The following is a 13,551-nucleotide window of genomic DNA, read 5'->3' as shown; positions in this document are numbered from 1 at the left end:
GTGCAACTTTCTGATTGGAGTCTATTTTAGTTTGACTCAGTGCTGAAGAAGAGCCATTGGCTTCGATGAAAACTAGGGCGGGGCCTGTGTGTCTCCCTGTCTGTCTTAACCTGAACTATGATGTTTGTAAAATTGAACGGATGTAATAAGCATCCCATCTGAAACTCTTGGTTGATTTGTAAGTGTAACTGCAATACATTTTTTTATGGTATGCGTTTTTACGGTGGAATAGTTAATTGCTACATGGTTGTGTTGACAGTTAGTTAAGTGGCTAGCCACCAGTAATCGTTATACCAAGGGAAACCTCACTAGATTAACATTAGCCGGCTAATGTTAGCTGTTGTGCTGTAGCGAACGTCTAGCCATTGGATTAGAAAAATACGTTAGCGAGTGAGCCATCTCATATGAGTGAGTGGTGAATGAACCTGCCTCGGTGATATAGTTTCCAGCAGAATGCTGTTGTGATGGTTTAAATTAAACGGCTGCGCACCGCCAACTAACATCTAAAGGTTGTGGCATTATGTTAGCCATGTGTGTTTTGATTGTCTAAAATATGGTCAGCTAATGTTAGCTCAATAGCTAACTCAAAGTGTATCAGTGGTTAGCATTTAGCTTGCCCAGATAAAAGCCGGGCGAGGCGAGGACTTGATGAAAACAACAACAACAACCATCAGCAGTTTGATAGATAACCAATTCAGATGTTTTTTCATAGAGTCTACATATTGAGTGGTCTGTCATTTTTTGTATGGCACAATTACAAGGCAATACGTTGTAATGGTTAAAATTGACCGGCTTTGGCGTTAGTTTGTTTGAGAGTTCACCCACGTTGGTTCCGCTTGAGGTTTTTAGCCAGCAGCAACACTACACAATACGCATTGTTTAACTGCTGCGAAGGTTCTATCAGAGAGGATTGAAGTTGGTGTTCTAAAATATTTGCTTCTCTAATGTAACGTTAGCATAGCAGGCTAGCTGTTTTTCAGACAAGATGAGAAAAGAGCATGTACGTTAGGTTTACATTTAGATAATTGAGTTACATTTAGTTGATGGCACTTTGCCTTTGATGTCATGTACTTCTTATGTTGACTGCCTGGTTAATGGAAATAATATTTTCAATCGCCACAATTACCTCCTATGCAATATTTAAATTAGCCTCTAAACTGTAGTGCATGTTCCCTCTTGTCATTTTCCATCAGTTGCATGCTTTGTGTCCTATGCCTCATACTGTGTGTGCTGTGCTTGTGGTTTTTGTTGTTGTTATCAAATATTCAGTTCCTGAGTTGGTCCCTCAAATTGTCCGTCCAGTGGAAGGAGATGCCAAGGGCTGCCCTTCCACTCTCTGCATACCCCATGACATGGAACCTAAACCCCAAATCCCCCCTCATTCCTCTGTCTCACCCAGGTACCATCAGCCTTGTAACCATAGCCTGCATGATACACTGTGTGTTTGTGAATCTTCTGTATGTTTTTGTCTTGCACATGTTTGTCTCCAGTCACATTTGTAAAGGCGTTTCATGAATCTGAAATGCAACCTTTTGTTAGTCTACCGCTTGGAAATGTTGTGTATATATATATATATATATATATTACTCAGTGAGACAAAAATGTACTGTTTGGTTTGTAGTGACTATATTATGTTTACTTATAAAAAAGTGCAGTTGGTTGTATTGAGCCATCTGGTTTTTAACATAAATAGAAGCCAGAAGCCTTGTTTTCTCTGTATATATCCCTTCAAAACCAAGATTGCTGCTGCAGACCTACACTCTTGGTTATCTTCAACTTACAACACCAATGTTTTTAATGTAGTAGTTGAGGCTGTTTTATTTCTCCTACGTAGACCTTTTTAGTTTTGTTTTTGAACCACACATTTGGTTTTATTGCAACCAGTTGTTTTGCAAAGTTCTGTAACTTCAACTTTACCATTAATGCAAAAATATGTATATATTATTTGTATTGGTAAGTTGGTCAAATGTCATGTAAAAATATGTGGATTCATTTTTTTTTTGCTTTCAAAATGTCATAGTATTCCTCAGTAACCAGCACTTGTTCACTTGTCCTTTACTCTCAGTTGTGGCAATGGAGAAGGACAGGCTGAGCACAGGCGTAGTGAAAGACTACAGACAACCTCTGGTCGGACCAGGGACAGGATTAAACCCAAAGTCTTCAAGGCCGCACCAAAACAGTCCCAAATAACCACAGCATCCACGAAGAGAGAAGGGAACAGAAGAGTGGTAAGTGTCTTCTTCTAAAAATGCTATCAGTGACACTGAAGATTTCCTCTATTAAGGGAAAGATGAACATTACACTATTGTTTTGTTTGTTAGCAGGTTTTATTGTTTGTGTATATCTAAAAACGGAAGCATATTCAATAACATATGTACACTTCTTGAAATCATATACACCCAAGCATACATGGCAGAGAAGCGATGTGTTCAATTGTTAGGTTACTGAATGCAAGGTTCAGTGAGCCATGGTATTTTGGTTGTGCCAAAATGTTAATTTTGCTTCAGTGATCTTAACATGTTCGCAGGTTTCACAAGTTGCAACCTTCATTGTATATGGATCAGAAATTTACATACCTTTTTTTTAATTATTATTTATTTCTATATTTCTCTTCCTTTCAGGCAAGTTGTGGGGATGAAAACACTGCAGTTAGCAAGTCCTTTAGGTTTGTGTTGACTTTTCTTGTTGTTGCCGTTGTTTTGTAAATTCTTTTTTGGTTATTCCAAATAATACATATTGTTCGTTAACAAGTTTGTCCGGATGGATAATAGTAAACGTTACTCAAATATAACCTGACTTTTCCAGGAAGGTGAAGTTTTCTGTAATTGTAATATTCTTCTTTAGGTGGAGGTTGTACGTGTGCTTCTTTTTAAAAAAAAAATTTTTTTATTCATGGTCTATTTCTCTTTGTTCCATAGACACAAAGGTGTAAGAGGCTCCAGTCAGAATACGGCGCTCCCCTCAGCCAAAGCCCAGATGGACTGCACCACCTCTGAAAAGTCCTGTGACTCAGCGAAGGACAAAGACACTCCTGAGAGCCCAACTGCTGCGAAGCGCTGGGTGATTGGTCCCTTGTTACACTCTTTCAAAAGCAAGATGGCAAGCTTCTCAGAGATCGTGATGAGCCCCGTCCGTCTTTTCAAACCAACTGACTCTCTGTCCTCAGGCGCGATAGGGTTGCATGACAGGGGAGCTTTGAGTTTTAACAAAACGGCAGACAACAGCAGTGATTCCGTCCACAACCAGCAGGCCCATGTGACCCAGAAACTACAGTTTGATGGAAGTTCCAATGAGGTCACTGGAGACGGTGAACTTTTGGAGACAGCGGGAGAGTTGAAGTGTAAAGTGGAGCCACCAGAAAGGGAATGTGATTTTGCCTCTTCTCGCTTGACACGTGGTGTCCTGCTCAGGGATGAGCAGCCGGTTCATCTAGACCCACCTAAATCTTGCAGTAACCAGTCTGTCCTCGGTGGGCCCCCTGAGCACTGCGGCGACTCCAGCTCATCCAATGATGGAGATGATGCACATGATGCCAAAACGATCAGGTTGCCTGATTCATCTGTCTTTGACACGCCTCCTGACTCATTCTCCAAAGCTGACGCGGCACCGGCGCAAGAGGACCTTGAAGAAGGCACCGCCGTTCAGAACGCGCAAATCTGTTCAAGCCCCAGGAAACTGCCCAAGAGCATCTCTGTTACTCCAGCACCCTTTGCAGCATACAGGCCAAATAGCCGGCAGAAAGGTATGGGGAGAAAAGTGACGTTCAATGAGAAAGTCAAAGGCGAAGAGGAGAAAGGTGAAAGTCAGAGAAGCAGTTGCGTGTCATCAGATGAAGAGGTTGGCCTGCCACAGAATGATGACGAGGCCACACTGAAACGACCTCAACCCGAAGAGAGGAAGCGGACAAGAAAGCCGCTGGAAACTGATCTAGAGTGGGCTGTGAAGGCAAAGAGGAGAATAAAAGCAGAAAAAGTTGAAGGAGCTACTAGGAGAAGAGGTAAAAAGAAGGATGTTTCACCGAAGGAATGCTTGAGCGAATGGCTGGAAATCTCTGAGGATATTTTGTACACACAGACATCAGACAATCGGGTAACTGATTCTGGAACGAACCTGCTCTCAAGTTCGCATGAGTCAACTGTGGACATAGAAATGTCAGAGGTGGATATGTCAGATGCTGCACTAAAATTGGAAGGGAGCAATAGATTGACAAGAGGACAGGCCAGATCAAAGCAGTCAACACCTGCCCCGGCAAAAGTTGACCAACTTGAAAATGAGTATGCTGATTGTTTCACAGATTGCCTTGCCGTTAGCTTTTATGCAGATAAGTCACATAACGACAACAGCACGAATGGAAGAGACAACGAGGACACCATCACTGGTTCATTGTCTCGAAAGCCCAGGCAGCCGGCAAAGAAGACTGCTGCTTTGGACGATAGCAACCTGGTAACAAACAGAACTAAATTGAAATCTGAAGATGAGGGCAGCTTTTTTTTTTCACCTAACTTGTCAAACTCAACAGGGTCACTTCTAAGTACAACAGCCCTAGAACAATCAAATTCCAAGAGTGGCAGAGGCACAAAAAGAAGGCTGATGAAGAAACGGGGTCAGATGTACGACGAGTTTCCTGACGACTCTCCGTCTGCCTCCATTCTCAAGCTGGATAAGAGCGTCTCTGAGACTCGTGACAGTGGGGAGAAGAGCAGGCAAGAGAACATGGAACAGATCTGCAAGGAGAACTCCACAGATGAAAGTGAAAGGATGCCATCTGAAAGAGGATGTCCTAAAGCGCTCAAGAGGAAATCCCCGTCGTCTTCAACAAAGGAGAACTGTGTAGATGGCACTGATAACGGAGAGGAAGACGACAACGCTTTCATGGACACGGAGAAGGTCCCTGAGGCCACTGCGACAGGTAGCGGCTCCAATCGCCTCATGCGGAGCAACTCCTGCCCTGAGATACCCTCTCTCTCGCACCATGACCAACCCTGGAGATCCCCTACTCTCCCCCTGCATGGCCGAGCCCCCCCTCTGCCCACACCACACCGTCCCGTCCTGCATCCCTCCCCACACCTCCCTCCCTCACCTTCCAAGCGTGCCCGCCGACACACGGTTTGCAGTGTGGAGATAGAGAGGGAGATTGCACCGCTGTGTCTCCGCAAGGAGGTGTACCCCACCGGTAGAGGCGGTCTATACGGTAGCCCGTCCCACCCACTCTGTCCCATCGCGGCCTCCCCGTCCACCTCCTTCACGGCCCTTGTTTCCAGCTTTCTGTCCAGTCCCCTGGCTTTTCTGTCGAGGAGATCAGACAGAGGGAAACGCAAGGCTCATGATGACGATAGCCTCTCCACCTCCTCTTCCTCCTCCTCCTCCCTAAGCCCTGGTGCCACCCTGTCCTGCTCCACCTCATCCCCGCCCTTTGCATCCAGCTCTGCCGTCCATCACTCGCTCCCTGGCTTCACATGCAGCGCCCCTCCCAGATCAAGCCATTTCTCAGCCTCTGTATCCCAAGATTGCAGGTAAATTGTCTACATTTCCTAATCGTAATTGATGTGTTGGCCCCTACCCAACCGAAGAGGCATAATAAGTCGAACCCTTACTGTTTGGATTAAATTCCTACTGAAATTGTCACCTGGACATGCAGAGGCGGTATATATATTTCCTGCACTGATGTTAAATAAATGTTAATATAACTATAATGAGTACTATTAAATTAGTGTTGCTTCTTGCAACAAAGGTAATGAATTAACTATCGATGGAAGCCTTCATAAGTAATTGAAGGCATGATCATTGAAGTTGCATGGTTTCTTTTTGCACACAGCAGCCATTCTGAGGTCTTCTCAGAGGGTGAGGAGGATTCTGGGCAGCAGTCTGAGGATGGGGAGGAGAACAGGTGTAGTGTCAATCTCGATCTGCTGTCGAGAGAAATGCCTGAGGAAAAAGCTCTTTCCGATTCAGAAATTAAGGTAGAATTGACATGATTTCAGTTCTCATCTGGTTATTTACTAATTCACACTCAATGTCTGGCCTACATTAGACACTTTTCTTTCCATTTAAAATATTCTCTCCTGATGTCATTTCTTATTTGTCCACAGAGATAGAATAGTGATGTTCTGTATCTATGGTTTTATATTTTAACGTAGTATTCTAGAACTCCCACAAAAATCTATTTTCTAGAACATTCTTTTGTTGCATAATAATTACATTCTAGAACAACATTGTAGTTTTCATTTACAGTCACACTCTTGTTGTGAACAGTATTAACTGTTTTTAATTTTTTTGCCTTGTTTTCACCCAAAATGCAACTGTTGGAATCTACCCCATCACAGATGGAAACAAAGCAAGGCGAACAGGGAAAGGTTTCATCTATACGCATTCGTAAAACTTTGCCTAAGCCTCTTAAAAATCTTACCCCAATGGGTCTACCCAAACTAATCAGGTATGCATGAACAAGTTTGTTATAACGGACATGTAAGGCTATATTCCTGTATACATTTCTTCCTGCATCATGGCACAGTAGTCAGTATGTAATGAGCAGTTTTATTCTCTAACAGGCCAAAGAAGAAAGAGTTCAGCATTGAAGAGATCTATACCAACAAAAACTTCACCAAACCAGCAGAAGGGTCAGTTCCCCTTTCTAGACTTCAATACTACCATAATCCTCTTGATAAAATCACTTACCAATACTTACTGTGTGGTTGGTATCTTCCTGATCTTCAGCATTTCTTGTCAGTGAGCTAGCTGCTTGCTCCTAAATGATAGGATTTATTCTTAATGTCCAGCACTTATTGTTTGTAGCCTCACTGTCATTCACTCAGTCACTCACTGTGTCCTCCTTTAGACGCCTAGAGACCATCTTTGAGGCCCCACTCAAACGGCGTGATGGCTCCCATTGTCTGCTTGGGCAGAAACGAGTAAAGCGATTCGTTGAATTCCCCGAGCTAGGCCTGGTCAGAAAGCTCCGGAAGCCACTGGTCTGTGCAGGGACCGGTAGCAGCACTCAGAAGAAGACCAGCGGGCAATCCTCAGGCGGAAGACCCCGGCGTGGAGCGTGGTCCACCTCTCAGGACGACCCCCGGCCAGAGGACCTGGACTCCCTTTTGTGCTCCAAGTTGGATCAGCTGGACTCCCTGATGTCCCTGATGGACGAGGGCACGAGCTGAGATGAGAAACCCATGCAGAATTTTAAAGGCTGGAGTCACGATGGCGATCTCTAGCACTTTGGAAGATCCCTCCATGTTTGTATTTCGTTTTGGATGTTTGGACACCTCCCTCCAGGATTAGTCTTGTGTGATCTCATAATTTCTTTTGTAGGTGTTCATTTGTACGTATGGTTTCGTTGTTGTTGATTTGATTTTACTTGGCCTATCAGCTATACACCTGCCTTTTTGTTTTGCGCATTTTTTACCCCCTCATATACTTGTCTCAAGCATGCAGCAAAAATACAAGGCTGTATGTATGTAATTTTTGTTGTTGTTGATGTTAAGGTATTATTATAATTATTATTATTCTCTTAAATGACTGATCTAGGTAAGTCCTGAAATTGGGTGAATGTAGGTATGTGTATATATGCTATGCTTTGCCTCCACTGATTTGGTTCAGCAATTGTGGTCATGCCCATTGCCTTTGCAGACATATAGAAAGACCCATATGGTTACCGTCATGGCATGGCCCTTTAGTACATACATTACCTGTACCCATAGCTCAGGGACTGTGTCTTTCTCATTGTAGTGTCTTTGTAAACAGGGCAGTGTTATCATTCATGGCCTTCAATAATAACATACCATTTCAGCATACAACCAAAAAAAAAAAAAGACTAACTAGAAGTTCCATAATTGAAAAAGTCCTTGTATGGGTGTGGAGAGTATTTCTTTATAAATATATATATATATATATGTGCCAAAACATTTTATGCAGCTCATCCAGGCCTTCCATAGATTGACTATGTAATGGTGCTCCCTCTTGTAAGTTGTTCCTTACCTTTTACTGAGCAAGGCAAGGAGCAACTTGCAGTTCTCTAGCGCACACTGCAGAACAGAGTTTTAAGCTTGTCCCAGATAGGGGAAATGGCTTCAAATCAAGCAGAAGAAACTGCATCATCACTCCTGGTTTTGCAGTCCAGTGCTTTGTCAAACTCTGATGGTTTGGTTCATTGTCAAATGGCAGCTCAAACTTATACCACTTTCAGCATTTTGAAGCCAAGTTGTTTTGTGTCAATTGGTTTGCATGTGATGTAAGTGAGTGTTGTGTTGGTACAAATCAACTAGGCATCAAGGTGAATGTACAGTTGTTAATATAACCATTGAAGTGGGATTCAATTTCACATCCCTGTAGCGTCACAATTGTAAACTAATCCCAGACATGGCCATTCTTTTCATCCTCAGTAAATACACTGACGGGACATTTGATACAAAAGTTTCTCCCATGTTTTTCATCTGGCCAATGAACTGGATTTTCCAGTTTTTTTATTTAGTGAGGAGTTTGAAATCTGATCCTATCACGTAAGCATTGTGTTGTGATCCACCATTGGAAATCAAGATGCTGTTAACTGATGTTTCTGGACAGCGTTTTATAACTTGAATAAATATACACTTCATTGTGAGTTCTATGGTTTGAACATTTGCTATGATGATTTTTCTGTATATTTTTGATAATCTCCATGGCATGTAACGAAAAGCTCATATTTTGTATCTTTTGTCTTGTGTATATATAGAGGGGGTCATTCTCTGGAGTTTTTATAATGTTTTATATGAATAAATGTAATTTCTCTTCCTTGTACATTCATAATCTACATGAATGGATCCAAATTTGTTTTGACAAAGATACCTTCCCTCTTGCCATCTGCCTGTTGAGTAAAGTGCTGTTTTTCCTTTATTGAGAAGTACTGAAAACATGCAATGTACAAAAAACATATGTAAAAGAATGAAACACATACAATTGTTATACAGTGTGAATATATTCTAAAAGCAGTCTGGGCTAGTATATGGACTGACTATAATGTTCCTTGTCTCATGAGAACTAACAATCTTTGTAACCATGCTAAATTCAACTGAACTCTTAAGAACAATAGGATGATGTGGCTGGTCTTCTCTCTGAAGTGAAGAGCATTCCCTTGTTTGTAACAGTAAGAGGACACACTTCGTTCTAACAGTGCAGCCAGAGTTCTTAAGAATGTTTCTCATGATGCCAAAATTAGAAGAAGAATCAAGTCCCAGTCAAGTGATTACAGAGAGTACCACTCTTAAGCTCAGTCCGTCCAGCAGGTCATGTGTACCTTAATGTGCAATTAAGGTCCAATAAAAATATTTGTCTGAAACGCAAACCAGTTTCTTTTGTCCGGGGCTCATCAACCTTCCTTTAGCTTGATTTTAGAGCACCACCCAGATATGAACCAGATAGCAAGCCTCAGGCTTACACGAGCGGACAGAGGCAACACTGAACTGGACCGCTTTCATTTCTCTTGCAGAAGAAGTACTGGTGAACCACTCAAGACATAATTTCGTGGAAATGCTCCTGCAGCAATGTGAGATAAACTTTGGTTCACTTCTCAGCATAGCTGTTTGTTCTTCTGTAAAAGGCAACACTCTTCAAAGAATTGCCATTCAGTCACATGCTCAGGTGGGTTCAAGTGCATGGCCAGATTGTTATTGTAATGTAACTGACATTAGTGCTCATTTCAGTCATATCCTTGAATGTTGGCGGTTGGGCTTCCTTGAGTAACTTTAATGCATTTCAGCAAAGTTTTCTCCTGCGTCTTGTGTCTTCAACCAGAAACAGAAGGCCAAACTTTGTCTTAGTCTATTAAAGTGAGAACATAAGATGCCCCGAACACCAGAACCACGACGAGGACAGGAATAGCCAGACAAAGCATGATGGACACTATAGCATGACACCTGGCCTTGTCGGAAAAGAGCTGTGCCTTCTCTGGGTCAGTCTCTCTTCTTTCCTGCGCCTGTCACATTGAATGAATGACAAAAAAGAGAGATTGTAATATGACACACATGGAACACCTGTACAGTTAACTATTTAGCAAGGCTATGACAACATGTGGATTACTGTATCTTCCAAGACCACCCCCGTCTAGTTTGCTGAATTGTTAAGGCTTTACACAACCTGACACTACATCTGCCCTATGAAAGTGAACTTTAAAGTAGTGCATGAAAAAGGGGAATAACTACTTCTCTTTTTGATAATATTGATTTTTGATTTTCTATTAAAGCCATTAACAGACATATGTATTACACTGAGTTGCTCTTGTACCTTGACAGAATAAATCAAAGCTGTGCATCCAACACAGGACAGTCCACAGATAGTGCTCCAGATGGCCAATCTCCTGTGCTCTCTGTCATGGCAGCAGGGCCAGAGGGAAGTGATGCGCTGGCTACAGGAATCGAGACACTGGTTGATGGAGAGCTGGCACCCGTGACCGCTGGAGTCATTCCCATTGTCATCCCCATCCCCATTGTCCCGTGTCCCCCCAGGGTTCTGAAGTGGGACCTCCTCATCGCTCCCCACCGCAGATGAAATAGTCTCATTGGTCGGATGGGACATCTGTGTACAGGGCACAAGATAGAAGGGAGAAATATATTCAGAGACAAAGAGAGGATGTGCACATCATGAGAGAACAGCTGCTAAATCAGTACCAAGCACGTAACATTAATTAATAGCTCTTAATAGTTTTGGAGTTCATTGCTCTTGTCAGAAAAATAATGGATGGCATTGTTGGTACTGTCTCAACAAAGTTTCATGCAGATTCTTATCATGACTAGGATAACACAATTTTCTGAATACCATATAGATCCAGAACACATTTTAGCTGGGAAAACAAGCTGTCCCGAGGCTTGTTAATGAATGCCAGATATCACAGTGCGCCTACTTGCTCTCAGCAATCAGGGAGTCAGAGAGTAGCCAGTTGAGACTGGTAAATTCTCAAGGAGTACAAGGAATGGTAGTGTACAGTTGCAGTATTCAGGTTGTACCTGCCAACATTTTCCACCCACTTCTTTTTTTGAACAGACCATTAGGATGAAGTCTTAAACTGTGTTTCATCTCTGCTATTGAGAAGCTTGAGGAACTGGTATGATGAAGTGTAGTATGTCACCATAACTTGGAAAGTTTTTGGGGAATTTTTGTCTTACCATGTCTGGTGACTACATGTCTGACCACAGTGTATAAAGTCTTTTTGTCTTATTCTTTCAGTTTGTTGCTCTTCTCTCTTGATCCCTAGTTCCTTCGTACCTCATTTACCTCACAATTTTCCTCAGTCTAATAACATGGGAAAAGAATGCATTCGGCACTAAAGAATCTGAACCTTTTAGTCACTTGATTCACAGCGTGTGTATCTACACAGATCTTATCAGTGTCAGTAAACACTATTTGGCCTCACCTCTACTACACTCCCTAACTTTCTCACCCACTTCACAGGGTTGCAGACTACTTGCAAATAACTGCCTTCCTGTGGTTTACTGGTTTACATAAAAAGTGTTCTGTTTTGCTATGAAAGGATTGTATAAGACAAGTTAAACATTGGCCCTTAACATGTCCTCTCCTGAGATTTCAAATTATCAGTGCTAACATAAAGCTGTATGTTTTATCCATAATATATTTCATATATAATATGAATTTGTCAAACTGACTTTACAGCCCTTATTTACCATTTGTCAAACCAGAATGGCCTAAACAAATTAACATAGAACCCTCTTTGTATTTAACATAAAAGCAGGTTGCTTTTTGCTTTGAGCATATTGATCAAGAAAGATGTCAATTCAAGTCAAGTCTCTGGAATGCATGAAAATAATCTGTTGGTTTCTTCTCAGCTAATGACAGCAAAACATAGAATGTCATTATGTCTTTGTACTTACAGACTCGCCTGGACTTGATCTTAGTGCTCAGGGACTGTTTGAAATTCCACAGTAGGGCCCTTAGTCCTGTGTGTCAACAGCAAACCCCCAGTAACACAAGTAATTGTTGCTTGAATACAAGAGCTTTGGCAGGGGTCTCTGGTTTTCCAGTCGTTAGCTCTTCAGTGGATTGTAAGAATCCAAGATTAATTTGAAAAAGACAAAGAATGAGACTTGTAATTCCAACTGAGACAATGTTAAGATAATTAGATCCCAAGTTCCTTAAAACAATGTAAAATCCTTTTTTTAGTCTGTCGTGTGCTTTCTGGTAGGTGAAGTTGAGAGAAAGAACACACTTCGCACCACTGTCGCTGAGGTTAAATGTTAGAGTGAAACTGAATTCCTGTGAAACTTACACGCCTCGCAGCCCTGGTATCCACTCTCCTCCTCTCTCCACCCACATGGGCTGGGTTTTGGCTTTGGGCAGTAAGGCGCTCCTCTTTTGTTCTCTAGTAGGCCATTCAAGCCTTGGCTTTGAGTCTCATTTTATTACTCATCGAGTTGTATGTGTCATCACTGTTGTACTGTCACTAATGTAAAATACAGTTTCATTACGGCTTAATTATTGTTCAGGGGGGAGGGTTGGGGGGGGGGGGGTGTGTGGCAGGAAAAAGGTGTGTACTTTAGGAGGAAATGGTTTCTTGAATGACTTCCTTGTTTGTTGTTGTGAAATAATATTGCAGATTGTAACATCATTCTTTTCTCTAGCACCCCCCTTCCCTTGTTTTTTAGTACATTGTGAGGTCATGGATATTGCAGGTGGTAACATAAATATTTTCTTCCCCTCCTCTCTCTCTCTCACACAAACACACACTCACTCTCTCTCTCTCTCTCACACACACACACACACAAACAGTTTAATCCATGTTATTGGCATGGCACATGTTAAATCCATGGGTAAACCGTCAAGTGCTATACAACTATAACCTAATATATTTGTGTTATTCCATAAGTAACCTATGCCTATTTGGTTCATCAGCTGACTCAGACCCTAAAGAACATGTCCTTAAGCCATGTGGTGTTGTATTGTATGCTGTGGTAGGCCTATTTATTTATGCATTTATTTTATTTGTATTGATGCGTAGTAAATAAATAAACAAAAGAATACAGCAACACAGATAACAGCATACATTATATCGGTGCAGGAGTACATTAAGAAATACACAGAGAAACAACAATGACAACAACAGAGAGAAAACAAAAATACAAAGCAAAACAAAAAAAAGACGAAAGAATTAATTATCCTTTCACAACTGTGTGGAGGAGTGTAAAGGAGTGTGCCCGAGCGGTTGGTTTGGTCAGACTTAAGGATGGATGAAGGCAAAACAGTACTTCCAAAAAGGGTTCTTTAATTGTCTTATAAGCTACCGGCAGGTTTAACAGACAACACAAACAAACAAAACACTGAATGCAAAATAAAACAAACACCGGGACAATGCCCACTTAGCTATTCACTTGTCTCTCATAACAGTCACCTTAGGTATGCTCACGCCAGCGACATCTCTCCCCCAACTGAGCTGTGCGGCACATATTTAAACAGCTGGCCGTTACCATTAAACGTGCATTAATCAATTAACCGTTGCGCACGGTATTCTCTCCTTACACGCATACTGGCACAACCCATTACATATGTACATTGTTATATTACTACCTTTGC

At 41.9% G+C, this 13,551-nt stretch overlaps 1 protein-coding gene and 1 long non-coding RNA gene across 4 annotated transcripts; one reads left to right on the top strand and one right to left on the bottom strand.

Moving 5' to 3' along the window:
• Window positions 1–66: 66 nt before the first annotated feature.
• prr14 (proline rich 14) lies at window positions 67–9,316 on the top strand. Of its 3 annotated transcripts, none has more exons than XM_031572554.2 (9): window positions 67–178; window positions 1,270–1,399; window positions 2,066–2,228; window positions 2,622–2,665; window positions 2,919–5,513; window positions 5,819–5,960; window positions 6,324–6,433; window positions 6,549–6,617; window positions 6,836–9,316. In XM_031572554.2, the coding sequence occupies exons 2-9, from the start codon at window positions 1,353–1,355 to the stop codon at window positions 7,155–7,157; spliced, it is 3,492 nt and encodes a 1,163-aa protein (XP_031428414.1). In that variant the 5' UTR covers window positions 67–178; window positions 1,270–1,352; the 3' UTR covers window positions 7,158–9,316. The 3 variants fall into 3 exon arrangements, with proteins under 3 accessions (XP_031428414.1, XP_012681289.2, XP_031428409.1); XM_012825835.3 differs by having other exon boundaries at window positions 5,816–5,960; XM_031572549.2 differs by lacking the exon at window positions 67–178 and adding an exon at window positions 192–509 and having other exon boundaries at window positions 5,816–5,960.
• Window positions 9,307–12,381, bottom strand: LOC116221539. Its single transcript, XR_004164179.2, has 3 exons — window positions 11,856–12,381; window positions 10,255–10,545; window positions 9,307–9,946 (listed from the first exon to the last, which is right to left on the bottom strand). It is a non-coding gene; the product is annotated as an uncharacterized LOC116221539 (long non-coding RNA).
• Between the last annotated feature and the right edge of the window lie 1,170 nt (window positions 12,382–13,551).

The sequence above is a fragment of the Clupea harengus genome, chromosome 1 (genome assembly GCF_900700415.2).
Source record: "Clupea harengus chromosome 1, Ch_v2.0.2, whole genome shotgun sequence".
NCBI lineage: Eukaryota > Metazoa > Chordata > Actinopteri > Clupeiformes > Clupeidae > Clupea > Clupea harengus.
This window is presented reverse-complemented; position numbering and strand designations above follow the sequence as displayed.

Excerpts from the sequence above, each read along its gene's own strand:
- prr14 (XM_012825835.3), top strand. The coding sequence starts at position 1,353 with ATGGAACCTAAACCCCAAATCCCCCCTCATTCCTCTGTCTCACCCAG. Across the intron at positions 2,229-2,621 it reads GAGAAGGGAACAGAAGAGTG|GCAAGTTGTGGGGATGAAAA; the intron begins GTAAGTGTCTTC and ends TCTTCCTTTCAG. Across the intron at positions 5,514-5,815 it reads TCTGTATCCCAAGATTGCAG|CAGCCATTCTGAGGTCTTCT; the intron begins GTAAATTGTCTA and ends TTTTGCACACAG.